Consider the following 27954-nt stretch of genomic DNA (forward strand, 5'->3'; position numbering starts at 1 on the left):
TTATAGTGACAAGGTAAACAACACAAGATGATATACATATATATATATATATGATAGAGAGAGAGAGATCCAAAGAGAGGTGGAAATAATGAGGGATAAATTTGTTTCCCACTTAAATTAGTTCTCTCTTCTTTGGATGATATATTCTCCAAAGAACTTCTCATAAGCATGAAGTAATGGTGATTAAATAATGACACAGATCACACATACCAAATTGAATAGATTCATGATGATTAAATTTCTCTATATTGGGAACAAAATCATCCAAAAGTTTATCTAGTAATGGAGCAATCCTCTAAGCTTTGCTTGAGTCAGCCTACAGTTCCTTTACGCCCATTTGGGTCATTCATTTGGATCTGTAAGGATAAGCATGGCCCAATCCCAAATAATTATGTTAATCAAAGACCCATAAGAAAATTAAAGCAAACTAGGCTACTAATAAAAATTTCATTTAAAATTAACAGTGCAAGTGCCACAATCAATGCTAGTGCGAGTATATTTATTTCTAGTAGCATGGAAAGGAGTCCTCATTTCCTAGTGTCCTCGACTCTTACCTCCTCCTCTAGTATTCAAATTATCTGATAATGAAAATAAGTATCAATAGTAACTGTGACAAACGAAAAGAGCATGAAGAATCTGCATGTCTTCCATTTTGTTTCAATTATACATCTAATTAAGCATCTCATTTCCTGACAGTTTAAGCTTTTCAGAGTAGTAGTTTTTATATTATATATTGCTAATATTGCCCTTTTCCATCTAATCTTCTGCTAGAATCAATGCCATTATGATATCCAATCTCAAAGCATTCATTAATTGGCTGCAGGAGATTTGTGCTTACAAAGTAGACCTATTTCCATTTCATCACAGAACTATTCTCTCAAAAATATCATTGCAGAACTATTCTCTCAAAATAATAATAATAATAAATAAATAAATAACATTGTAGAACTAGGATAAATAGGGTTGCAAAAGAAACAAAACTGAAACCTTGTATTTTGCAACTCATTTATCAGAACATGTCTGGAGATGAATAAATGCCAGGAAACTCATCTTCATCAACTCCTGCCATAAATTGTTCCATCCAAGATGAACAAAGAATCATGGAACAAAATGCCACATTATCTGATGCTGAGGCAAAAAACGATATTCCAAATATGCTGGAGATAAGCACAAATTACAATAGTGGAAGTTTCTATTTTCTGTTAAACCTCCAATAGAATGAACTTGCCAGCCAAAAGTCAAGGTGCCTAAAAGATTTCTTTTGGGGCCAGGCAATCATAAAGCTAACCATGCCCAACCGTCATCATTTATCTTCTGAAAGAATTGCTACAAGCTGCATTACTCTCCTACAGTCATACCAAAACCAAATTTGTAATCTTTCTTTGAATGATCAATCTGCAACAAAACATGAAACTAATAAGAATCATAGCAACAAAGCCAGAAGGTTGCTAGTATTGCTGTCAAAATCTAAGATTCTTTATCATACTCAAGTAATCTTTGTTTACTTGTTTCATGTTGAAGCAATAATACATTGAACAAGGCCAAGAAACAGAACAAAGAAATGAAACTGCATTAGTAGGTTACATATGTGATATGTTGTTGCCGTGCTCACCTCTGCAGAAAGAATAAAGTTGACTCCCATATTCAGCCGTTCCTCCAGAAAAGCAGAGACAACACCATTTGAGTCAAGTTTCCCCCTTAAACGGCACTACAACATAATTTCATTCAGATAGATATAGGAGAGAAGAAAAACCAAAAGACTATAAATGTGGTGCCAGCCTTCCAGGTAAGAGAGCATTTAGCAATCAATACTTTACACAGAAAATAGTAAATGAGGCACGGGCTGGATCAAGATCCAGCATTCTATTTATGCAAACAAATGATCTCTTTTGGTGACACAACACTTATGGTAAGAAAGCATTATTCATTTATCTTAAGGTAAAGGTAATTGATAGAAGTAGTTAGCAGTATAAGCAATACAATTATATAATGAGGCAACAAAAAGGGAAAATAATAGAAAAACATAGAATCTTTTTTTTATTGTTGAGGAACTATATAAGAAGACTCCAAAAAGGGAAAATAGGCAACGATTGAGACACCAAAGAGGAAAGATATCTTACAATTAATCATGACTTCAATAATATGTATGCAGCATTTGGTATTATCTACAGAATTCAGGATGGGCCTCAAACAATGAAGCACGGACACGAACACGATACGGACACGGCGACACGGCAAATTTTAAAAATATAGGACGCGGACACGGACATAGGCATAGGACATGGCGACACGGACATAGGCATAGGACACGGCGACACGGCAAATTTTGAAAATATAGGACATGGACATGGGCTTAGGACAAGGCAAAATAAATAAATAAAAATATATATATTATTAATACATCTAAAGTAAAAGTTTGCAATCTAATAGTGTTAAATACACATATATTATGATATAAGAACTAAGAAGTATCATTCAAAGAACTAAGAAGTACCATTCAAAGAACTAAGAAGTACACATCAAGCTGTAAGAACTAATTTAAAGATAAGAATAAATTGAAAGTATTCATTTTTCTAGAATTGGGATTATTTTCATTTGAAAGTATACATCATCCACAAAAGATACAATATTTTGACTAGAATCAGGACTATTTTCAGTATTCATTTTTCTTCAACCGTAATAGACATTAGTAGAGAGGTATATATTAGCAATTAACAATTTAACAGAGAGAGAAGCTTTAATGTAATTTAACAAGTTAATAACAGAGATTAAAATATATCACACTAATTAGAATTAAAATAACTAATAGTTTATCACACTAATTAGAATTAAAATAACTAACAGTTTATCACATAATTAAAATTAAATTAACTAACAGAAGTTTAAATTTAAGATTAAGCCCTCTTAGAGAGAGAGAGAGAGACAGAGAGAAAGAATGAGAGAGAGAGACAGCGAGAAAGAATGAGAGAGAGAGACAGCGAGAGAGTGAGACAGAGAGAGAGAATGGGAGAGAGGGAGGGAGAAAGACATAGAGAGAGAGAGACAAAGAGAGATACAGAGACAGAGAGAGAAGAACTTGTAATCCTCGATGTGCTTAGACCGCCGCGCTTGCTCAGCATCCCGTCGCGACAGTTGCCTTGGATCGTGGCTTAGCAGCTCGGCTCGAGGGATTTGGATTTTAGGGTTGGATCATTGCTCCGCTCGAGGATTTTATTTTTCTTATCGGGTTTGGATCCGAGTTAACAAAATTTGACCGAACACGACCCGTTAAACATTATCCAAAATTCCGCCCGTGTCCCAGCAATGTTCCACATGTGCCTGATTTTTTTTATTTTTTATTTAATTACAGATACTTTTGATTCGTGTCGGACACGTGTCCGACGCATGTCCGTCTGACACGTGTCCAACATGGACACCTCCTGGGATAGGTGTTCGTGCTTTATTAGCCTCAAATGTTCAAAGAGAACATTTTTCGTTTCTTACTTTTCTAAGTGTAAAACTCAACATATGGTCTTCTAGAAATCTCCAAGAGTTTTAAAATAAGGATAGGAAATGATGGATAAGCTTCTAGAAATTGAAGTATTTGCCATGCAGATAGAGACGATCCTACAATAGAAGCTCTAAATGGATTCCGAATAATTATAAGAATTTATTAGTAAGATTTTGAAATAAGTGCCAAATTCAGGCACGCCAACTTTTTGAACAAGAGAAGAGCTTAGGATAAGTTTAAGATGAACACTTGGTTGCTTGGTAGTACACAGGCCTCTCGATGAAAGAGTTTAAGATCTAGGGAGTGATTTAGGCACATGGTGGTAGCCTGGTTGGATTATTGGATTCTCCCCATGGCAAACAAGATGAATTGAAGATTGGAATGATTAACGGCAGAAAAATAAATATTATCGACCAAGTAATTACCTGTCTAAGAATGTAGTCATAGCCAAAACTTGAAGTCACATCCCTTGTCATGTGATTGTACATAAAATCAGATGCAAGGGAAACCTGCAGTAAGAAGAGCAAGAAAAGGTTCATATCACTCAAATTAAAAGAAAATAATAGGGTTTCTTCATGAATGTCAGAAGTTTGACCTTCTCAGATACTTTCTGGACATAACTTAGCGCAACAATTCCAGTGCTCGCTACTTGCGCTGTCGCAACCTGTAAACATCAGAAGAAAATATCCTTCACATGTTAATCAACAAACTGCTGGTCACTCCAAATTATCTATCCACCTTCAAACAAGTCAGAAACAATATCAATACTAAAACATAACTGATTCGTCACATAAAAGTTATTGACCTTAAACATGACATGAAGTTGTTAGATATAAAAAGAAAAGAGCAACAAAATTCATCACCATCAAGGGTCTTTCATACTTTATTTTAATATCATCAGAGTACAAATCATCTGATCCAAATACAAGTTACAAGTTACGGAAGAGCTCTCCATCTAATTGGGACAGATAGTACTGGTCCTTAGATTGCAAAGATGCAACTCTATATAGCATAAAAAGGAATGAACTGATCTACATAGCTATGATAACTAGTATAGATGTACATTGCAGTTGCCATGTGCAGATGTACAAATATCTTTTTCCCCCTTCTCCTACATGAACATCTAGACAATTTCTATGATGATGATCAAAGTAACAGCAATACCCAAATAACACCACATCTACCATCATTATGTCCGAAGGTATTTTAGCACCTTATTTTCTGCTTCAACTCAACAATTATCTGATACCGAATCTGCTACGGTATGTCCTAAGGTTATGCTCAAGGATATAAAAATCAATTCAACTGAAGACAGTTGAAAATAAAGTACAAACACCATAAAAATTATATATATATATATATATATATATATACATTAAACTTACCATTTTATCTGTGTTATAACGAGCAGCAAAGCCAATTCCAGACTTTCTCTGATGACCAAGCCAAAACACTTCGCTGCCCAAGGATAGATGTGGTGTAACACTCTGAAATAAAGACACAAGAATATTGGTTAAGATGCAGCTAGGCACCTCACTGCGATCAAGGAGTGCAAGATGAAAATGTGCGGATCTCATTTACACTCAGCTTTTCTACATAGCGATCAAGGTATGCAACTGTCAAGTGATTTATTTTGAATATTCTATAAGGAATTCTATAAGGATTAGCAACAATGAAAAGATATATCTGTAGTTGCAAATTATTTCCTACATAAGTGGCCATTAACAGGGAACACATCATCATCATCCCCAACAATATGAGGTCTGCTAGAACACAATTCGAAGAAGCAAAGGCCCCAAAAACTCAATAGATCACATGACTAAAAATCTGATATTGATCCCCTAGAAAGTAGTTCAAATATTCGCTAAAAAAGATCAGTTAATAGAGGGGCTTATTATAAAGGAGGGTGGGCAGGGAAAGGATCCACTTATTGCATATTCCAGTAGCAAGAAGCATAGCTATGGTGGGTATACCTACAGCTGTGCCACACAACTTTGATCTCAGCAGCAAAGAGAGAGAGAGAGAGCTAGGGAGGTGCAGAGGAACTCCTCCAAATGAAAGAAGAGGGAGAGCTTGGGGTTTTCCACTAGATATAGGACAAACGAGTCATCTCTTTCCATTTCCTTCTTGATTTCTCATGACTTCTTATCCATTACGGGTACCCTAATAATACGTAAATTTAAACTACTTTTCAAAAAGTACTGATCTTGGAAAACATATGTACCTACCTACGCCATACCTATCGTGTAGTACCTTTGTCCCCTCATATCACGGTCTCCTATTAGAATTAGCTGATGGATATTCCATTAACTAACTATAAAGTTATATTTATAACAAAAATTTTGATTGATAAAACTTGTTCCAGAAAAATGATGATATGAACAATCCATTTCAACCATTCATCAAGAAAAATGATTTAGATAGTTTACCTGGATATAATTTGCACCATAGAAGGCATTATTTCCAATTTGAAATTGTGTCCTGTAATCTTTACCCTGTACAAACAAAAGAATATGATGTTATAGATAGATGAACATAGACAATCGTGTCCACCAAAGCCAAAAGCAGTAGTAAATAAACAAAGCAATTAAACATCATTCTTTTTCAACAAAAAGCAATAGAAAGTAGAAACCAAACATAAGAAACTACTCAATGATGATATTTTACCAATCAACTCTTAATCATCCACCAGGACTTACTCTCAACATCTCCCAAAATGTTCAAGAAAGTTCACAGGCAGGAAAAGTACAAACATGATTAAGAAAAACCTATTTAAAATTACATTGTAAGCCAGACCAGCTGCAGAGTGCACCCAAAGCACAAAAAGGACTCAAAAAAAAAAGTACAAGACAACTTAAAGACACAAGATTAGCAAGATTTAACACCACAAATCAAGTACCTTATAACAACTCTTACTGATGCAAAATGTTACTGACATGAGTTCATACCTGCATATGAATAATAAACCAAAGGACAGAAAGAAACAGCTATTTGATCAACTATCTTGATATGCCAATTGGGATTGCTAGAAGATTTAAATCCCATTCAGTCAAGCAAGCTGCATATTCAATCTTGCTATAAGGGGATGCCATAAAGAAGCTTATGGATTATCATATGCAGATTCTTGAAAATAAAACAGGAATTCAGAATCATGTGAAATTAAACCTACACAAGCAGCAGACCTCATCACAACCTTAATACTGCATTTACATGTGTTCCATTACAAATGAAAATACGTCTATGACATTATAATGTGTTCCAGTACCAGCAGAATTGCAGTTAGATGTAATCCTGAAGTGTCATAAATAATTTTCCAAGAAAGTCGAATCTTGAGCAAATGAATTCTATAGCATAAGCAAATTCAGTAAGTCAGGAACGCCAACCACAGATCATGTAACCAAGAGAACCATATTACATACTTCAGCACAGCCTCCGCCCGAGGAAAACTATCTTTCTAGTGGATAACTCGAGTTGTTTTCCACACTATAGATATCCAATGATACTATATCCTGCTTTCAGCAATAAAGCTATAAACATATAAACAGTCTACTATTAAAGTTAGGAATTAGACTTCAATTCATGTTTCACTAGACAAAAAGACCAAACTCAGCAATTATAAAGGAAGGAACCTTTAATAATATGTGCAGAACCAAAAAGACCGGAATATTTAATGTTGGAAAGGTATCAACAAAAGCTGACCTTGTAATCAAAGTTAAACATCCCTTGAGAAAAATGTGGCTCGTTGGTAAGCTGGATAACACAAGCAAGGTTAACAGTGCCTTAAAAACTTCAAAAGAACCCAAACCTTTGTTCCTCCCTAAATAGTATGAACATCAAGTTTTCCATCAAAGCACCTGTGCATTTATCTTCATAGAAAGGTTATCAGCCAAGTCACATTTTACTCGTGCATTCAGCCTTCCATCAGTCAATATTCTTCCAACAAGCATCAACTGCAAAAGAGTTCATGAAATTCCAAGTTATCCAAAAGATTCATAGAACTAAAACCATTGCAGTCCATTTTTGAGAAAACCAACCTTAGGATCTAAAAAATTTGCACCAAACTCATAATGTGCCGTGGGGACTTTGATAACATCAGATGACTGGGAGGGAACATCCATTGATCCCATAAAAACACTGATTAAAAGTTGTCAGGAGACTCAGGATTGATGAAATAGATAGTAGAAGCAAAAAAACTACCAAATACAAATATATCAATTACCTGTGGCTCAGCGAGAACTTCTGATTTAGCCCTTTTGTGAAGTCAAACCGTAATCCTTCAAAAATCTCCGGCTTTAATGACACTGAGAACATAATAGTAGAATATATTAGTAACTAGCATAACAGATCCCCTCACCTCATCTAATTCATGCAAGACCAAACTAATACAACACCATAAAGTACATTTTTTTCATTTATTTTGGTAAGCAAGTGCTTCAAGAGTCAACAGAGAGAAGTTCATCCTTCATCGTTCGCTTGAAAAGTCGAAATACAAGTTATGGAAGCTTCTACTTCCTTTTCCAATTTGTTTTTAGAGTAAGCCATTAGTACTATGATCACGTAACCTCCCTATTTCTCCAACCGTAACTTATTCAAGGTCAACCACAACAGTCCAGATAAACGAACCACGGATTCACTCAAGACATTATCTCGAAAAACTTATCAGCAAAATATAAAACTTTAAACTGAATTGAGGACGAATTCATGATAAAGGTACGTCCAAGACCACCAATCTAAACCCAAAATATCAATTCAAACAACAGCAGCAAAGGATCCAAAACCAGAGGAAAGAGATCGGGACCCACTCAATGCTTCGCGCTGGATCTCCTCGAACGGGACGGGGCACGGCAGATTCAAGTAGTCGACCTTCTTCTCCTCCACCTTCGGCGGGAGAATCCCGGCGAGGCCCACGTCGTGGGCCGGCGGCGGCACGGGGGCGGCGGCGGATCCCATTGCGCGAGGGGGAAAGCAAAGAGATCAAATCAAGAAGAGGTGAGGAGAGGAGAGGAGAGGAGAGGAGAGGAGAGAAAGAGAAACCCTTCTCTCTTCTTCGAATGGGGGGAGGAGGATGGAGGCGAGATTAGAAGGGTTTTGGTGTTATTACTATTTAGGACATTGGCGGCGGTGGGCTTTCCAGTTGGGGGTTTTGAGAGGGTTTTTCCTGGTTTCCGTGTGAGTCGGATGGAGAAAGCCGGAAAGGTGTAGCTAACTAATTATTGCTGGTCTCTCTCTCTCCCATAAAAAAAAAAATCTTTCCTTTTTAGCAGGCAATTCTTGTTAATTATAGTTTAAAGACCATTACTAATGGGATTATAGTTAATTCAATTGTTAATAGGGCTGTCGAGTAATACGAACTATTAGATCAAAGATCTATTAGTTTATATTTTTATAGTTGAATCAAATCATATTTCAAGCTGGATCAATCTCAAGACTAGACTTTAATTGATTAAGATCTGAAATTACTTATTCAAATTAATATAATTTCAATTCAGGCTTGATTTCAAAATTAATTTTAATTCAAGTTCTCACACCCGTAGTTGTTACGAATAATCCAATTAAGTTGGATACTAGACCAGTTATCTCAGTGATTGAGACACTCGGTTTCCTACCATAAATGGATGTTTGTATTATACCAATGAATGCATACTCGATTAATACTTAATAGACATAATTTTAATTTTTCTAGTTCGGATTGTAGGAATTTCGTAATTTTTAGTATATCTATAAGTGCAAATAATACTGAAATGCACACAAATTTGATCTAATAATATAGAAGTGATATAATAATGTATAAGAGTATCCACATCAAAACAGAAGCAAGTAATACTATCAGATGGCAACTCCACAATGAACAAAGATAGCAAGCCAAGCTTGAGAGCTTACTCAGGACTAGCTCGAATTTTAGCTTGCCACCAGTTATTCATACGGATACAAAGAAATTTTGACAGCATAACACCTCCTTTACATGCTATCTGAATTCCTTGAATAAATTGCGAAAGCAATCGAGTATGAATTGCTCATATGACTGAAACATCTAGAACTAGAGTAGGCAGTTTTCACTATCGTCGCCGGCCCAGACAGATATGCCAACCATAGTCTTCTGTAATGTGACAGCAGGAGCAGCAGGTGTCTGAAGAAATTCATTTGTGATGTTTGTGCTGGTACTACTAACTTCGTTTACCAATTAATCAACAGTAGATAGCCCGAGAGCACCCGGTTTACAAATTGCGAAGCTATTGAGTTGTAACCCTCAAATTACACCATCCAAGTACTGAGATATATTGCTACAATATTGTTTTCCTAGGCAAAAGGGTTCCCACCCAGAGACGCAACAGGACTTGCTGAAATTATGCTCCTGTATCCCCACCATTATATTGACCAAATAAGGAATCACCATTTGAAAGGAGATAAGATTATGTTATGAATTACCAAGTAATTTTGGCTACATAAACAAAGACAATCAAATATGGATACAGCAAATAGGTGTAAGCAACTTACGGCAGCTGAGAGCTCAGGACCTGTCCTGCCTGGTATGGCAACTCCCCTAAAGGAATATCAACTTATGTTAACAGATTGATGAATCTTCAAAGATAATTTAAGCCATTAAAAGTTTACCTTGATGAAGAGATGGAATACATGATGTGGCTGAATTCTGAGGAAACAATGTCTGAGATAAACTACTGAACAAATCAGCAGGAAATTGTGGGCCTGGCAAGGCTTCTCGAAGTGAGTTCATGTCCATGAACTGAAAAGGATAGCTAATGTGAGCAATGTATAGGATGGAGATTTATCCTTGATTATAAAATATATAATCAGACAGAAAACCTACTATACTTAGTTTGGCAGTAGTAAATTAACAGTGTTATAATATATAATCAGACAGAAAACCTACCATACTTAGTTCGTCAGTAGTAAATTAACAGCGTTATTACATACTCGTATTACATTTTAGCATGAAAAAGCTACTGGTCCATAATTACCATTTCTATGTAATGCCCAAGGAATATGTGCCAAAAAGAGATGCCGTTGTGCACTCAGAAATACTAGTATTTAGTCCATCGAGGTGGTGTCAGATGACTCAGTTGGACCAAAAGAGTAGCTCAGCCTACTCTACATAAGGCCATTATAGACTACTACCAGTTACTGGAGATCATCATGAAGTAGTTACGTAAAAATTGCGTGACGATACACCATTATCATCTCTTCAAATGAAGAATATCTTTTCCGTTCCTCTATTATTTGTTGTGGGTTAGTTATTTGCTAGTATTGATTTAGCTTTACTCTGTTGGGAGTTATCTGATAAATGGCCAGCATATAGTTGGGACATATCTGGGTTTGCCTACTACTGAATGCACATCATTCCTGAATTTTCTTGTCTTGTCTTGCAATGTTCTACCCTAGACAATTTACCAAGAAATTGGAGCAGAAGAGCACTAATAGCATTCTTCACGAGTTCTACTTGTTGCATTTACCATCATTAGATAGATAGTTACAAATTTTGTACCATATTATTATCTTTTTGCTCCAAGCCAAACGGAAGATCAAATGGATTAGTTGGTTTTTGTCCTCCAGTGCTTCCTACCTGAAAAGAAGTAGATAATTTGTTAGACAAATGAATGCATATGCATATCCGTTCCATATATACATCTGCAATTATTCCCAATTATTATGCTGTTTTACTGTGTATAACTACTAGGTAATCATATAGTGGATATAAGAATGCAAATACAATTAATTACAGCTTTTCATATGCAGATAAAGTATAAATATGTAAGTGCAATTAAAGTCAAAGGAGAAATAGCAGTTCATGGAGTGCAGACCATCAGAGGAACCGCAGATGAAGGAATTGATTCGGCAATAATGTCAAACGGTATATCAAAAGCACCTAATTCACCCACAAATGGTTCTTGGAATCCATCCTTAGTAGACACCTGCAAGTGGTACAGACAATAGTATCAGAGGAAAATTTCTACATTTTGGGCATTACACCTGGAGAGATAGGAAGTCATACATTCGAAATTAAAAAGCCAGCAAATGGATTATTTGCTGTCAGAGGCTTATCTAGAAAATCTTGTGGCTCACTAGCTTTTGTGAGAGTGCCAGCAAACGGATTATTTGCTATCAGAGGCTTATCTAGAAACTCTTGTGGCTCGCTAGCTTTTGTGAGAGTCCAAGAATAAATCTGAGGAATGTTCCCTCCAGTATCATCAAAAGCTTCCCAAGACTGCACCAGCAAAGTACAAAAAATAAATGATAACTTCTTAGTAAGTACAATAAAATGCATTTAGCAGTCAGCTTCAAAGTACATCATATCAGCAGTTTATCGCCAGGAAGCAAAATTTACTTAATTGAAAAGAACCACAGGTTGCTTTCTGTGATCAAATGATTCCTCACCTGAGAACTATCAGCAGATCTTTTAGCTTCATGAGAAACAGAAGAAATCTGTGAGAAAGCCAGAGGAATGCACATGCTAGTATCATCGAAGGCACTCCAGGACTGCAAAAGCACAATTGTTACTAGATGCATGTTTCTAAATAAGTGTACTAGCAAGGAAAAAATGGTTATTTAAATCCAAAAACATCATTAAAATACTAGGTAAAAGGATTGGCATGGTGCAAGAAAGTTCAGTGATTCAAAGATTCTTCACCTCGGCACTAGTTGACTTAGCAGATCCTTTAACTTCGTCAGAATCAATATGTGATTGAACAGCCAAAGGACCATGAATTACAGATGCTGAAACCCATAAGGAGTTATCTCGCACTGATGAGAACAAATCGCTTCCCACAGGTACCCTATCGCTATCAGGGAAAATATTGTTTTCCCCTGAAAAGGATCTTGGAGGTAAGTCAAATGTAGCCCACCCTACATTTTCAAAGGATGGAGCTGCCGATGCATTTTCCTCAGGAGTAGATGAAGGCTGACAGTTAGCATCAGCAGAAAAATCTACAGGTGGATCTGGATGAATAATTGGTTGTTGCACAATCAGCAGATTAAAAAAATCTTGGTTTATGGCATCTGCAGTAGTAGGTAACTCTGAAAAAGAAGGTGATACAAAATCATGGTTTCTCTGGGCTCCAGAAGCATGCTCAGGCCCAAGTACTATATCCATTAAACTAGCAGAATTAGCTGACTTGGCAGATGCAGAATCCATGGATCCAATGCTGCTTGATGATGCAGTTCTCTAAATAAATAAATGGAAACTCAATAAGCATTTTGCAATTGTATTCAACTTCTTTGCCTAGAAAAACTTCCTTTTACCATAACAATAGATAAATGACTCACCTGGGTAGGACAGACTTCATTTAAGTTCCTTTTGCCATTTGACTCAGAATTCAAGGTTTGAGGCCTAGCATTGTCAATCAAGATTTCCCTTCCTTGTTGCAAAGGAGGGCTGGCAAATGCAGTATCCTGAAAATTTGGAGACTGGCCATCCGATCTAAATGGATCACCAGTACTTGACACTGAGAAGTCTGAATTTCTTGAACCATAAATCTCATTAGCAAATCTGTCATTGTACATGTGCTCTTGCAGACTACCTGGACTGCATGGAAAGCTAGAAACCTTCATTTCGTAATGCCCACGATCTGAACCAGGTTTCCTACTTAACTGTCCAGTTTGTCTCCCGTGGCATCTTTCTTCATACTGATAATCGTAAGGCGGGCTCTGAGAATAGGAATGATAGGAACTTGCCCTCCTATGTTCTTCAAGGTTTTTATGGCTCTGCAAAGAATATGGTGATCCCAATATTAAAAACACAAAACACATGCTATTATAGGACATAAATAACCTAAACATTTTTCAAACTTTTGTGTACAAATAAACAGTTAGTCACATTTTACCATAAGTTTGCATAAAGAAATAAGTAACCTGCATATCTCTAGGGGGCTTCTCAGAGGACCTTCCTCCATTATACTTTTTATCCACATAAACACTAATGATGAATTCTCTTATCTGGTTAATTTTGCTGAAACCATAAAATCAAAGTCAAACAACATTTCATATTAATCAGATGCTGCGGTGCGAAAAGTTATCTAAAATCAGTAAGAACTATGTATTTGACTATCTTCTACCTGCTATCAGGAAATCTCATTTTTTGTGGATCCCAGTCTTTCAGGAATATTTCTTTAGCTCGCTGCAAAATTTAATATATCACTTTCTGATAAAATAAAATAAAAGTAAGTTATTTTCTACTCATAATCATCTTAGTAGACATTTTTACCTGATTACCACCCCTTTGAAGGGACTCAACTTCTTGGGTTGTGAATTTAGCCATGGATACCGATTTTACACGGTGAGTAAACTCACGGCTGTACAGTGGAGACAACAAGAGATCAGAACTGAAATGGTGAACTTATGGAAGTACTAAATAGTAAATACTCATTCCTTCATGATTAGCAGGGAACAATTGAACAATAACACGAGAAAATTTCGAGTATGTCAAAGACAATAGACTATTGCGAACAGAAAACAGCATGAAAAGTTGTTGAATCCACATAGGTGCACTTCAGCTGGAAAGAAAGCACTAGCACACACAATTGATGCGAAATACATGTATTTTAGGTCAATCTAGACCTGAATCATGACGACTACATTAAGCTGCATACTTGGACTACTTACTTGTATTGAACAAATTACTAGGTAAAAAAATAACTCATCAAGCACATCTAGACCTAAATTAGGCAGAAGCAGATCACCATCAAACACATAGAGCTTGCAAATACAATGTGATGACCATCAATTTTCTTAACACAAGGGATTTAGAAGTATTTAACAGAAATCACTCATCCTATTAATTGTAGTTCAGGATCTAAAAGTTTCCACTATTTACATTAAACTACAGAAATCAAATACTCACTGTACACCACTGCAAGTTATACAGATGAAAGTCCAAAAGCTTGTACATACATACTGCGGACCCTGCATCAAAATTAAAAAATTAAAAAATTATCCGAAAAGACCAAAGTTTCAAGCAAAATATAAAAAAAAACAAAAAACAAAAAACGAAGGAAAATTACCAGACTGTTGCAATTGATGCATTTCCTATTGGGAGGAAGCTTCAAGAGACCCCTGATGATCTTCTCGTTCCTCTCCTCCTCCTTTTTACTACTCATCTTTGTAAAGTCGAATAACCACCAAGATCGTATCTTTGAACCGAATTCAAAGCTAGAAACCGAAGAATCTCCAAAACAAAGAAATAAGGGTCCTGTCCGACAATGAGCTCCAATCCAGTTGTGCTAGGGCTTTGTACTCGAACAAATCTAGGGTTTTCCTGGAATATTCTAAGGAAATGGAGTTGGGGACTGGATCTGAGTATGGAGCACAGCGAAGTAACGATGGAACGCAACTTTTGCTAGCGAACGACGGAGATATATGGATTCAAAAATTCGTATTTTTTTTTTCGTTCTGGTTTATTGTCTCGTGTGCTTTTCGGGGGGCGTAGTTGTTGTTTGGTGTAAAGTAATTGGTTGTATGCTTAACGGCTAGTAGTGGTATCCCTTGGATAAAAATATCACGATAAATGCTCTACTACGGATAACGACCCCGATAACTTGACTTATAATAGTACGCCAGCAGGATAGCATCTGTCTCTCACATGGCATATCGTGTCTTCTATTCTTGGCAGCTTAGATTGGAATCCACAAAACAAGGTGTTCCACTGGATCCGGCAATTCTACACCACTGCGGCTTTGGTGATGGCTCTTGGGACTCGGCAATGGCGGAGGGGAGAGGCGCGCGGCGGTCGAGAGGGGAGGAGAACAGCGAGGGCGCCGGCCTCGATGACCGGAAATAAGAGAGGAAACTAACAGAGAAGAGGGAAGAGAATAAGGGGAGAAGACGAGAGGAAGGACAGAAGCTGAGGACCACGAGAAAAAAATAAAAAGTAGAAAATTTAAATATCACACCCTGTATTTTAATAAAATTATATTTTATATTTTTATTATTTACAAATGGTGTCCTATAATTTAATAACTATACGTAGAAAACACCATGGTGTTATATCTATTAGTTAAACTTAATCAAATGGGTTAAATTAACTATACTAAAAGAATTATAAAAATATTCTCAACTAAGTTATAAGTTATACTAAGAATATTTTAGTCATTTTATAAATAAAATATTTTTATTTAACATAGGAATTTCTACTTGGCCTTATCACTCCACTGGACAACATCTTCTAGATCATCTTTGATATAGCCTCTTTTTGGTTGAATGGGTATCGGTATGGCCTCGCATTGGCTGGACCCACCCCTGGCAAATTCTCAATACGATGGTCTTGCGCTCTAGGTGGTGACAATCCATGGGGCCGTTGGAACACATTTTCTAATTTCTCGTAGTGTTAGTTCATATCTAACACAGAATTTTTTCTGCATATAAATAATAAATTTGTAGGAATAAACTGCAATTTTATTAAAAAAACTCAGTGTTATATGTCAAAAAAAAAAAGAGAATAGGAGAAGCAAATGATTCTTTTGTTGTGCTAGCGAGGGCTCATTCAAATTAGATATATATATATATATATACACGAGCTTTTTCTCAACAAAAATAAAAATATTGGAACGCTACACTGAACCCCCGATAATAACACAAGTAGATCAATCGAATAAACTATTCGCTAACAAACCGAGATGAAAGCAATTGGATACCTTAACGAGACGCTTACATAGAGAATCATACTTGAAATCAAGCTCAAGATAAACTCAGTTTGCTACGCTTGAATCAACTCAAATTATCTGTAGTTAATCTTGGCACCTAAGACAGGAGATCCTAGTCTATAATCTTTATTATCTTATAAATATTTCCCTTAATTAAGTTATTAATAATTGCTATAGTATATTTTACGTAGGTCATGAGAGCATGGAGACAGATTTTTTATTCCTCTGTGTTACTTATTATCTTTGTCATAAACTAGTAAGGCTTGACAACTACTTAATTATAGTGGTAGGCCTTAGTAATAATCTTTTTAATAATAGAATATTTATCAAACACACCCTATATTTATCATTTGACCTCAGTGCCCCAAATATATTTTATTTTTAGTTTTACCATAGCAATAGCTTGCATAATAGAGAATATTTTATTACTTATAAAATAAAAAACAAAAAATATTTAAAATATCTTTATTTGATCATTATAACCTATAAAAAATTACTTAATATTATTCAAGAGTATTAAGATTATTTTTTCTTAATAAATATTCCTTTAATTTTGACAGGTCTTGGCTTTGGGGATAAAAGCAAACGTCAGGATCTCCGACAGATGGCTTCACGAACCGCATTCCTTGCGGTCCTATCCATACGTGTCCATCTTCCACCTCTGTCTCCATGTTACACGTGTCCCTCTCAGTCACACGTGGCGCAGGTTCACGTACTCGCAATACAAAACCCTCTCCGTATTAAAGGAAAGTCTCGATTCCGCCGTATCCCACTGTATCAATATTCCATTTAACGAGTCCAATCCATCTATCTATCGGAAGTCATGTCGACAAAGCAGGAGATCCGGGAAGCGCGCGCCAAGGCGGAGGCGCGGAAGGCGGCGGACGAGCTCGCGCAAGCCCGGAAGGAGAGGGAATACGAGCATGAGATCAGAGGCAAGGGGGAGGAGCATAGAGAGGGCGGAGGTGTTCACGAAGGCGGCGAGCACCACCGGGGTGGCATCTTGGGGAGCGTCCAAGAAGGCGCCAAGTCACTCCTCGGCGCCGTACGTGGCACCTTCGAGAGCACGAAGAACACCACAGCGGAGAAGACTAGCCAAGCTAAGGATGCTACGTTGGAGAAGACGAGCCAGACCACCGAGGCTACCAAGGAAAAGCTTGGGGAAACTAAAGACTACACCAAGGAGAAGATGGGGGAGTATAAGGATTCGGCGGCGGAGAAAGCGAGGGAGATGAAAGATAGCACTACGCAGAAGACCGGAGAGTACGCGGAAGCCGCAAAGGAGAAGGCGGGAGAGATGAAAGATACTACCATGCAAAAGACTGGAGAATATACCGAAGCCGCGGAGGAGAAGGCGAGAGAGGCGAAGGATAAGACCATGCAGAAGACGGGAGAGTACAAAGACACGGCGGCGGAGAAGGCGAGGGAGACGAAGGATGCAACTGTGCAGAAGGCAGGGGAGTACACCGAAGCGGCCAAGGAGAGGGCGAGAGAGGCGAAGGATAAGACCATGCAGAAGACGGGAGAGTACAAAGACACGGCGGTGGAGAAGGCGAGGGAGACGAAAGACATGATTGCGGAGAAGGCGAATGAGGCGGCGGAGAAGGCGAGGGAAACGAAGGATATGACGGCGGAGCAGACGACGGAGGCGGCGGATAAGGCTGCGGAGAAGGCGAGGGAGGCGACGGATGCTAGTAAGACTAAGCTGGAGGAGTACAAGGACTCAGCGGCGGATGCGGCGAGGAAGGCACTGGATTACTTGACGGGGAAGAAGGAGGAGACCAAGGAAAAACTAGCCGAGACCGGAGAAATGACAAAGGTGATATCTATATCTATATCCATTGATGTGATTAGTAGTATATATATATACATATATATCTAATATATCTCTTATGTTTTGGCATGCAGGAGAGATTGGGTGAGACGGGGGAGTCAGCGACGCAGAAGACAGAGGAGGCGAGACGGAGAGCGGAGGAAGAGGAAGAGAGGCGAAGGGCAAAGAAATCGGAGGAGGCCGATGAGTATGTTTGCATGTCATGGGTGTAAAAAAATAGTAGACGTTGTATGCTATATAGATGTTAATAATGTTATGAATTGAGCATTATATTATCTAAAGTATTGTGAGGATGTTGATATGTAACAGGAGAGGAGGAGGAGGTGGTTCGCACGGCATACTTGGCTCGATAGGTGGAGTGGCGGAGGCGATCAAGGAGAAGCTGACGATAGGGAAGGATAAAGGGGATCATCGGAAGGAGGAGGAAGGGCAAGAAGCGGCGGCGGAGGAAGTCGTCATCCGAGCCAAGGATGCACGAGTCGAGGTGACCGGAACGCCAGGGCAAGGAAAGATGTGAGATCGTTAGGTGCAATGTTGGTTCTTTTTTTCCTTGGTCCCCCTTTTGGCTGGTGATACGAGCATCGTTGTTATGTTGTTTCCCCCCCCTCCCTAATAAGTTTAATGTTAAAAAGAACTCTATTAGAAATGGATAATCTTGAATCCAGAGGCCTAGAATAGCTTGATTAGCTTCCATAAATGGTGCCAAATTATAATTTTATGGTATACTGGTAGAAATCAGCAAAATAATTTGGTGGTCTCCAACAGTAATTTGTAGATGACTAAGAATCTAGTTTTAGATGTGATTCCTGAGGGGATTTTAATTAGTTCCAAAAACTTATTTTAAAGTTTTAGAAATGCTTAATAATTATCTTTCGGTACGTTAGCAGTTTTCAATGTGCTAATCTACTTTTCAAAGTAAAATAATACTAACTTTATCTTAATTATCTCAGAGAAGATTATAACTAATCAGAGGAACAAACAAGCTCTGAATCAGTAAGAACCATAGAAGAGGAAGCCAGAATCCCTTCAATGAAAACAAGAACGACAATAGTAACAGGTAGATCGATGGACTTCTCAAGAATGTAGTTTGATAATTATATAAAAATCCCTTCTTTCTTTTTCATTGAAAAATTATATATTCTACAAGTTCTTGAACAAAGCCTATCATTTCTCAAGTGGAAGCTCTTACAGGTTAAAATCTAACGTTTTACAGTAAGCGATGTTATTCTCGTCAGTAGCAGAAAGGATTCAACCTCACTTCCAAGTCCACACCTAGAAAGGCAAAATTAAAATTTTCCGGGATCCTGGTGGTTCTTGTTTCGGCAATCCAATCCAGTTAGCTACTCCGACTCCAGTGCTTCTATCTCATACCGGACCTCCTCCAAGTGCTCGTTTATACTCGTCACGGCCTCCTGAATGCCGCGAATGGCTTCCTTGAGAGCGCCGTCGTATTCCGCGTCGGCTTCAGCGTCCTCAATGCCAGTGGCTTCAGTTATCTCACGGACATGCATGCATTCGTGTTGTGCCGGTCTGTTGAACCCGCAGCTCTCGTGGCTCACTAACCGTTCTGAAGGCCGACCTGCCTTTTTCAAGATCTGAAGCTTTGCCGTCTTCGGTTAAGAAGCAAAATGATTAGAAATTATAAGGATTCCTCCTCCAAGATAAACAAACAGTAATTCCTGGAATAATCTAATACGGTAAGAGCATAACTGGAGGAACCAATGACAATGGAGCAATTTATGGGCAGTTAATGTTTCATTTTATCTGTTCTTATTGTTAACTATGTCTTTCACTTCCACCTACAATGTTTGCGACAGGTTAGGTTCTTTAGATTAAACCACAATGACTCTGTTCAATCCGCCATGGCATAGATAGAGTATCATTCTGAAGTGCATAATTTGTGATAACTTGCTGTAGAAAATTTGTGTCATGATATCCATCTCTCATATAAGTATCCCTTTCTAGCTATCTTGGATAAAAATATGAACAATAAACCTCCTTTCATTTTAGAAATAATTTTTTCTTAATCTAAAATACAACTCCTTATTCAGAAGGATAATAGCTAAATATTATAATAACTTTATTTTATAATATAAACACTATTTATCAAACTTACATCTTATACAATACACTAACTCAATTACTATTTTATGTTTGATATCTATCCCATCAATCTATCAAATCAAAAAGTATTTATAGTAATTTTATAAAAGTAAGATATTTCTTTTTTATCTTTACCTTTATTTTATATCATATTAAAAATAATTATTACACTTTCAGAATACAAGTAAATATGAGAGATAAATATTTCTTTTGGAGAATAACAAAAAAGAATATCTATTCTAAAATTTGATCTTATACTAAAAATAAATAAAGTCTAAGAGGTGAAAGACAGCATATATAGTTAGAAAACATGAACAGAGCCAAGTTCAATTTTAGTATGTAGCAAATATCGAGCCAAATTAGGTTCTTCTATACTTGCTATCAATATCCCTCAGCTCTAGCTAGATCTAACATCTAAGAATGTTGAGTTATTTCAGGAAAATCCTCTACCAACTATTCAGATCAACTCTATACCTTTTCTTTTATTTTGCATGTTCTCTATTCGGATTGCAGTTGACTTACATAAATATCAAAAGCATACACCATTCCAACCAGGTTTATCACTCTCCTCAGCTATGCTTTTGCTTTTCATCCACATTCTTTTATAAGATGTCATTTCACATCATATGTATAAAAGTTTATATATAGTACTACAGCTAGTTTATAATGAGTAAGATAAGATTTAATTACCAAATGGAGCTTTTCTTTCTCTTGCGCTTGAACAGATTTTAGTAAATTTGCAAGATCACCTCGACATAGATCTGGCGCCAAAAGCAATGATTCCATCTCAATAACCTGCAGGTGGCACAACTTTGTAAGCACATATACTACGTGAGACATGTTGGATGCCATGAAGCATAGACTTACTTGTTTTGAACAATCATTGAACTCTGCAGTAACTTCCCCACAAAGATGCTGATATGCCAAATCCCCTCCTTTGGTCATATACTCGGAAAACCCCCTGCAAAAGTTTTCGTTCATTCACTGCTCCAAAGAAATCTCTTGTAAAACGTGAAGAAAAGTGCGTGCACAAAGCTTAAACATAAAAAGTTACATCCTTTGCATCCAAGAGTTCATAGATTCAAGCCTCAAAAAAAGCCACTTCAGAAATATTTAGGAATTACTACCAGAGGCCATCATAAAGAATTTGACATCTCTCTTTTCTAAGAATTTATTTGGAATGCCGCAATCAGTTTAACGCAAGTCTCGCTTTCAATCAGGGAAAGAAGGTAAATATCTTCTAAATTTATAGGCTTATTAGTTGCATTGGTGAATAATTTACATGGAAAAAGAAAAATTGGGCCAAGATATCCATGATGAGAAGATGGATTTGGTTCAAATTAACATGCTTGTGAAGAAAAAGCTACCGCTTGGAAATTGGAACCAAATTATGGAAGAAATATAAGTAGAAAAAGAGACAAAAAAATTGAATCGCATCTAAAATATTTGTCGATCCTAATAAATTTATACCGTAAAGGTCCCTAGAAAGGGATAAATTTGAAGCACCTGCGGAGCCTCGCGTAGGTCTCTGCCCTCCTCTGCTGGACGCCGAGAAATCTCCGAAGGAGATCGACGATCTTTTCGGATCTCGAGGAGGAATCGACGTCCATGGCTTCTCCTCCTCCGTCCACCGCTTTCGTCTCCTCCTCTACTTCGCATATCTCCATGATTTCTTTCTTTCGATTTTTTTCGACTCGGCTAGCTTTGATGTGCCATAATGCGCCGCGTTCGATTGAACCGGAAAAGAAAAACCGGCCCAGTGTGGCCCAAAAAAAGCCGATAAAACCGGCCCATTTTTTATTGTGTACTTTTCTTTTCTTTTTTTTTATGGAGTATTTAGTTGCAAACCCACTCTCAGAATTTCTCTACTTTTAATACTTCATTATAAAAAGTAAATGACCAAAAATAGATTTACTTTTTCTTTTTGACTTTTTTTCTATTAAACATATTTAATAAAAGAAGGGATACCACAAAAAAAAAAATGTCCCGCTACAACCGAGGAAAAGTGCTAACAAATAGAGGCATTCCATACAAAAAAGATATTAGATATGAAGCGGCAAATTTAGCTCGGATCACTTGATTACATTCACAAAAATTCTGATTCAACAAGGAGAGAGAGAAAAAGTTGGGGGAAGAAGGTATGATAGTCCATGAGATTTCAGCTCCGCTATTAAGCCAGATGATACGGATGAGCAAATTGGAATGCAGTATTCTTATGAAAGAAATTAATACAGGCTTCATCCATCTGAGTTTAGAAGTCGATTTCTTCTTCTCCTTTTCTTGTCTGATTTTTTTTGTGAAAATGGTTGGCTTTCTTCTACTTTTTTTCCCTCTTTTTTGTGTGTTGTAAAGATAGATTAAAGAAATACAGAAGAATATTTTTGCAAATATACCTCCAGCAAATTACTAAAAAGTAGAAGTAAAGAAACAAAGCTCTAATTAAATATTTCTTAAGATGTGTTTCTGTTAAATATAAGCTCTTTTATGCTATGTCCGATAGGAATCGCAGCTCTGCTGCTTTGTCAAGTAATCCAGAAGGCAAAACTATAGCCTCTAAAAATACGACAAACATGTATGATTTTATGTTATACTCTTTTTTTTTTTTTAAAATCTCAAGGGACAAAGATGAGATAAAGTTATCAAACACCATTTTGCCTTACTAAAATATACATAAATAATTTATTCGCGTTTAAAGCTGAAAACAACGCCTAGATGTTTCAGGTGCTGGTAGTACAAAAATAGGAAATAACATTGCAAGTAATGATAGGTTGAACATCCATGGCAAACAACCACAATTTTCTTGATTACAAAACTGCAAGATCGAAAATATTGCTTTTCTTTCTATTTCCGCAATATCAGGGTTGATTACATCTGATCCTCAACAAAGAATCTACATTTATGTACACTGATGGAGTTATAAATAAAATAAACTCCAGTAAAAAAGTTACGTACATTACAATCGAGTAAGTAGCTCGCACTGCATAAACAAGGGACCATAACTCACATAGTTGCAGCTGTGGCTTCGTGATCAACTTAGGTAGGAAGTGAAAGAATAGATTTCATCCCTTGTTAAGAATCCTTGAATTCAATTCCAGCTTCAGCGTTGCTCAATAGGTGATCACTCCGTTCTAAATGGTAATCACAAAGTTCCAGTAGTTGGTCAGCAAGCGGAGGGATGCCTGGGTTGCGGCCATCATTGTACCTGTGTGCATTATATGTGATTTGCCACACATCATGCCTGAAGTCCTCCCGGCTCTTATACTCCATGCTCCTCACCTTATCCCTAATTGTGGAGAGATCCATTGGACGCTTTACTATGTCAAAGTAATCTGGGGCTTCTTTTTTCGTCACAGGTTTAAGGAATAGATATGATACTTCGAAGTTTTCCTTCAAGCTGTCCAAAATGCCCTCCAATACATTTGAAAGTTCCACCTGCTCAAAATTTCAATAAGTCATATAATATGGTTTTATAAATGCAAAGACAACAAAAATCCACCTGGTCATTTAGTCATTTAGTCATTTATATCTTTTTGTTCACCAATTATTATGGTAGCTTTCCAAGTCCAACAAAATGATTTGCTAAGAATATCATACATTTGGCTTAAAACCTTGTTTAGAGAGGGAAAAAGAAAGTCAAAACACTGCCTCATTATTTATTTACTAGACATACTTGACTTGAAAGAAATTCACTTTAAGATTCCAAACTGACAGTCAGAAATTAAAATGGTTAATTGCTTTGATATATATAAATATATATAACTTTTTTTATCTAAAAATACATATTATGATTATTCAAAAATAAAGAACTTAACAATGCTGTGACATTAAATTTTGTTCAATTGACAGCAAAAGTACCTCTCCTCCTCTTCGTCGCTTTGTTGATGGTCCATATTCTGCCACATCAACCACAGACCGCTTCTTTGCAGCTCGATCCCTCTCTGGTATCCTTCTGTCATTTCTGTATGGTTTATGCTCCAGTAAGTACTCATCCCTAAAATCAGGTTTCTTCTTTTTCTTCTTCTTCTTTTTCGCCTTCTGTGACTCCTCCTTTTTCATTGCTTCTTCATACCTCCTAATTTCAAATAGTCTCTGCTGTTCTTCCTGCATTTTCCTTTCCTCCTCGAGCGCCCTCCGAGATCTCTCTTCTGTCATTTTCTCCTTGTTTCTCCTTTTCTCTTCCTCCCTCAATAATTTTCTGCCATGTATGGGATCTCTCTGAATGGCCTCTTCAGTGAACCATGGGTTCTCCTTCCTTTTTAGCTTCTCAGAGCTTGCTAACTCAGTAATTTTCTTCGTCTTTCTGAACTCCACATCATTCCCAATTTCAACCTGCTTTTCCACATGAGCAAGTACTTTAGGCTGCTTGATAATTATCTTCTTTCGAGGTTGGTCTTTGTCAGTATCAACAGGAGGTCGTATTACAACAGATGGCTTCTGAATTTCCTGGTGAACATCTTCAGACTTCATCTTATTGGATATTATTATCTTATTGATCTTCCCAGTTGACTTTGTATCCATATTTACATCTGCTATATGCTTATCAGAAACCTGACTCCCTGAAACTCTTTTTTCAAAAGACTTATCAGCTGGCCCGCACTTAAACTTCACCGGGAGAACTTTAGCCTTTTCAACATTTTCTTGTGCTTCAGCTTCTGACACTTTTGCCAAGATCTTAGGTATCAACTTCTTGCTTGGCGTTTTCACTTGTTGATTTGCAACGTCAGCGAGATTAGATTTACCTGAGGCAATATCTAATTCTGCTGTTTCTAAATCTTCTCCATATTTGGGACAGTTTTTGTTGGTCCTCATGTGCCCAAGCTGCCAACAATAAAAATATTAGTCACCAGGGGAGAAAACCGAGGCTCATCTGACCACAAAGCTGCACTATATGTTCTCACCTGACCACAGGCTCCACAGACAAAACTCTCCCTCACTGGCTTATCTCCTTGTTTCTTTTCCTTAAAAGTCTGGTTTACAAAATTTTAAAAATTAAAACTGAATAACATGAAAGTCACATCATTACAAATAACGAGCAACAATTACAGATAACATTTTCATTCTAGCACATGAACTGCACTCAAAATTTCAACTATCCAGATTCAAACAGATTATATCTGATGGTTGTTTTTGTGAAGTTTCAAGTAACATCTACGGCTATTAATATTGTTCTATGTCTTGACATGCCAGACCGACGACTTAAAAAAGGGGAGTGCAAGCACAAGTGAAATGGTTGGATACAGAAGGCAATTGATAGCAAAATAACAAATAATTTTGAGAAAAATGTATTAAGATGTCTAATGACATAAAGAAGTAGACAAAAGAGGCCATTAATGTATATATGTAGAATAATAGTTTTGAGTTGACACAATAAGTAAAATAGCAATTAATTGAAAAGGAATATCTCACAACTAAGCAAAAGTGCAGAAGTAATAAAATCATAAGTTGTAGTAACTGACATCAACAATACCATTAGAAAACACACCTTTCCCATTAATCCTAGGTCAACAAAGTGGACTACTCGTTAGCCAAGAAGGCCTGCATGAAGAATTTACCAGTTCAAAGTGCCATGTATTTATCTTAACTCATTTAGTTCTCCATAATTTATTGTAGCTTGGATAAACAGTTGTGCTTAGACAACTTAACCACGACCACAATTCTGTTGCTAAGACAACGTATATGACCCTTATGATCCACACAAAAATGAAGAGACCATGCTGCAGATCTACAGCACATCAACTTTCAATATTGCCCGACAAAATAAGACAACATGAATTGGTCATTACTAGCAAACTAGTAATATCAAAATAATTTTATTGAGTTGAGTAGAGAACCATGAAAGCTCATCTCTAGGAGATCAATAGAATGAGCACTTCAATAACTGTTGACATGGACAATGGTAACTTTGGAACAATAACAAATGTACTCTCTTTCCACCAATAGGATAGTGTTCAGTTGGTTAAAGTGGTTTATGTATAAGAGTTCTTGAGTTTGAATCCCAATAGCATCAATATTTAGTGGGATACAATTAAGTTTCTCTCAAAATAAAATAAAAATTAAAAAAGATGTACTCTTATTCCATGAAATCTCTGAATTCTATCAAATTATTATGAGATGCTATGTGATGTAGGACGACTAGGGAAAGGATGGTTTTAAGAGAAATCCTTGATAAGAAAGATATAGATTTCAGATAGAAAAGCAGCAAATAAACCAAAAAGCAAGACAAGAAGACAAGAGAAGATTTCAGATCTGAACTTTAACTAAATAAATAGTTGGCTTACCTTAACTCCATCTTTTGCTAAAGAACTTTTCTTTTTCAGTCCAGATATGTCATCACTAGTACCATTAGTCTTTTTGGATTGCATTTTCCCAGACAAGTTCCCTTCAGCAAAGAATTTTTCAACCTACATCACAGCAACATATAGTCATCGCCTTGTAAACTTGTAACTTAGATTAAATGAGCAGCTGCTATTAAAAAGTAGCATCTAATCAGGCTGTATCTAACATAAAGAAGCCACAGTATGTAACTAGCTCAACAAGTAAAAGGTACCTCTTTAGGTTCTCTTATTACGACTTCCTTCGAGGTTAGGGGACCACCAGTACGAGGTGTTGTAATTATTTGTCCGAACTTATTTCTCTTGGTAGTGTCTGCATTTTCGAGATCTAAATAGGAACCACGACCTACTTCTACTCCAATCTGCTTCTTCTTCTTCCTTTTCATATCAGCTCGACCCTCTGCAGAATGATACATAAATGGTCAAACAGTGGTAAGTAACAATTTTAGACAGATAACCTTCTATAGCTTCCATTCAATGTGCCAAAATAGAAAGACTAAACTTTTCACTGTATAAACTAAATATTTCGCATGAGTCAAGATGCAGGAGGTTTACAGCTCTCTTCTGTTTCTTTTGAATCTGTTTTAAGGCTGAAAACGAAATTCGGAAAGAAATAGTACAGACTTTATGGAAGATTGATTAAAAGAACGTTATGGAATCAACTATTTCACTGAACACACATGCACATTACACTAATTGCTCATATAATGTAATGATTTCTTAGGATAGTTAAATTATGTTCTTGATAACAAGGTTAGCATGTTGTCAAGAAGCGATGGGTGACGACGAGGTCGGTGGCGACATAAAGCTTGATGACGAGATTGACAGCAAGCAGATTGCTGCTAGGAGGGGTTCTGTGTGGCACCCCTTGTGCCACATGCCTGCGTAGATCGGCACTGCAATTGTTGCCTCTAGCATATAATATCCATATAGCAAAAAATGAATTTGAAAGAGAAGTCAAGGACCAGCACAAACCACACCGAACAATATCAAGTAGGCAACCAAAAGTAGAAGTACATAAAAACAATCATCCTTACCTTCAAGCATTCTGATTATAACAGCAGCTTCTGCTTTATCATCTTCAATTTCCTCTTCAATTTGGGCTTGAGACGGGCACCTTCTCATTTTAAGCCCCCTCTTGCTCTCGACCTTATTGCTTCTCAAATCCGAGTTACTAACATCTTCTTCCTCAAATTCTTCTGCATCCAGCAAATTTTCAAGATCCCCAGCAAATGAATCCAGATCACTATTTGCTTCAGAGTCACTATCATTTTCATCACCATCAGCAGCTGAAAGACTTTGAACTTGTCGATCCCAAATTTCCTGACATTTTTCTCTTGTTTGCTGCTGAAGCTGCAGAAAAGACATCCGCTGGCCACGTGCAAACTTACTGAGGGTCATTGCATCAACTTTAACTCCCGATGCTGCTTGCTCACTTGAAAGCTTTCGTACCATAGCAATGCGATGCCACCTTGTTAGCTTATCAATTTGCTCCTCTGGAACTTTAAATTTCAAGAGAACCTACAATTGACAATTGGATATGTA

General features: G+C 37.0%; 5 protein-coding genes across 7 annotated transcripts in view; 1 reads left to right on the top strand and 4 right to left on the bottom strand.

The window, feature by feature from the left end:
• Positions 1–963: 963 nt before the first annotated feature.
• Positions 964–8725, bottom strand: LOC140791315 (mitochondrial import receptor subunit TOM40-1-like). The gene is made up of 11 exons (XM_073141829.1): positions 8293–8725; positions 7710–7791; positions 7525–7624; positions 7345–7440; positions 7190–7240; positions 5920–5985; positions 4876–4977; positions 4086–4154; positions 3916–3999; positions 1613–1708; positions 964–1395 (listed from the first exon to the last, which is right to left on the bottom strand). Exons 1-11 carry the CDS (start codon positions 8438–8440, stop codon positions 1339–1341), a joined length of 951 nt encoding a protein of 316 aa, XP_072997930.1. The 5' UTR covers positions 8441–8725; the 3' UTR covers positions 964–1338.
• A 517-nt stretch (positions 8726–9242) lies between these two features.
• On the bottom strand, positions 9243–14827 carry LOC140791532 (probable ADP-ribosylation factor GTPase-activating protein AGD14). 2 transcript variants are annotated; one of them, XM_073142150.1, is made up of 14 exons: positions 14503–14827; positions 14343–14404; positions 13707–13794; positions 13558–13619; positions 13355–13451; positions 12770–13207; positions 12135–12668; positions 11882–11983; positions 11499–11711; positions 11308–11418; positions 10992–11069; positions 10103–10195; positions 9986–10031; positions 9243–9842 (listed from the first exon to the last, which is right to left on the bottom strand). In XM_073142150.1, the coding sequence occupies exons 1-13, from the start codon at positions 14596–14598 to the stop codon at positions 9999–10001; spliced, it is 2007 nt and encodes a 668-aa protein (XP_072998251.1). In that variant the 5' UTR covers positions 14599–14827; the 3' UTR covers positions 9243–9842; positions 9986–9998. The 2 variants fall into 2 exon arrangements, with proteins under 2 accessions (XP_072998251.1, XP_072998250.1); XM_073142149.1 differs by having other exon boundaries at positions 10103–10232.
• Positions 14828–16895: 2068 nt separating this feature from the next.
• Positions 16896–18638, top strand: LOC140790934 (uncharacterized). Its single transcript, XM_073141251.1, has 3 exons — positions 16896–17959; positions 18049–18161; positions 18284–18638. Exons 1-3 carry the CDS (start codon positions 16964–16966, stop codon positions 18489–18491), a joined length of 1317 nt encoding a protein of 438 aa, XP_072997352.1. The 5' UTR covers positions 16896–16963; the 3' UTR covers positions 18492–18638.
• Positions 18639–19060: 422 nt separating this feature from the next.
• On the bottom strand, positions 19061–21787 carry LOC140790115 (uncharacterized). The gene is made up of 4 exons (XM_073140044.1): positions 21584–21787; positions 20945–21038; positions 20768–20872; positions 19061–19584 (listed from the first exon to the last, which is right to left on the bottom strand). Exons 1-4 carry the CDS (start codon positions 21742–21744, stop codon positions 19315–19317), a joined length of 630 nt encoding a protein of 209 aa, XP_072996145.1. The 5' UTR covers positions 21745–21787; the 3' UTR covers positions 19061–19314.
• A 1085-nt stretch (positions 21788–22872) lies between these two features.
• Positions 22873–27954, bottom strand: part of LOC140790360 (transcription initiation factor TFIID subunit 1) — a 28671-nt gene continuing 23589 nt past the window's right edge. For both annotated transcript variants that reach the window (XM_073140411.1, XM_073140410.1), the window contains exons 16-21: positions 27447–27930; positions 26625–26809; positions 26356–26478; positions 24976–25044; positions 23933–24895; positions 22873–23509 (exon numbers count right to left, since the gene is read on the bottom strand). In XM_073140411.1, the coding sequence (XP_072996512.1) occupies positions 23147–23509; positions 23933–24895; positions 24976–25044; positions 26356–26478; positions 26625–26809; positions 27447–27930 (2187 nt within the window). In that variant the 3' untranslated portion in view covers positions 22873–23146. The remainder of the gene's footprint in view (positions 23510–23932; positions 24896–24975; positions 25045–26355; positions 26479–26624; positions 26810–27446; positions 27931–27954) is intronic.

The sequence above is a fragment of the Typha latifolia genome, chromosome 6, assembly GCF_019914945.1.
Source record: "Typha latifolia isolate L0001 chromosome 6, TyphaL0001v2, whole genome shotgun sequence".
NCBI lineage: Eukaryota > Viridiplantae > Streptophyta > Magnoliopsida > Poales > Typhaceae > Typha > Typha latifolia.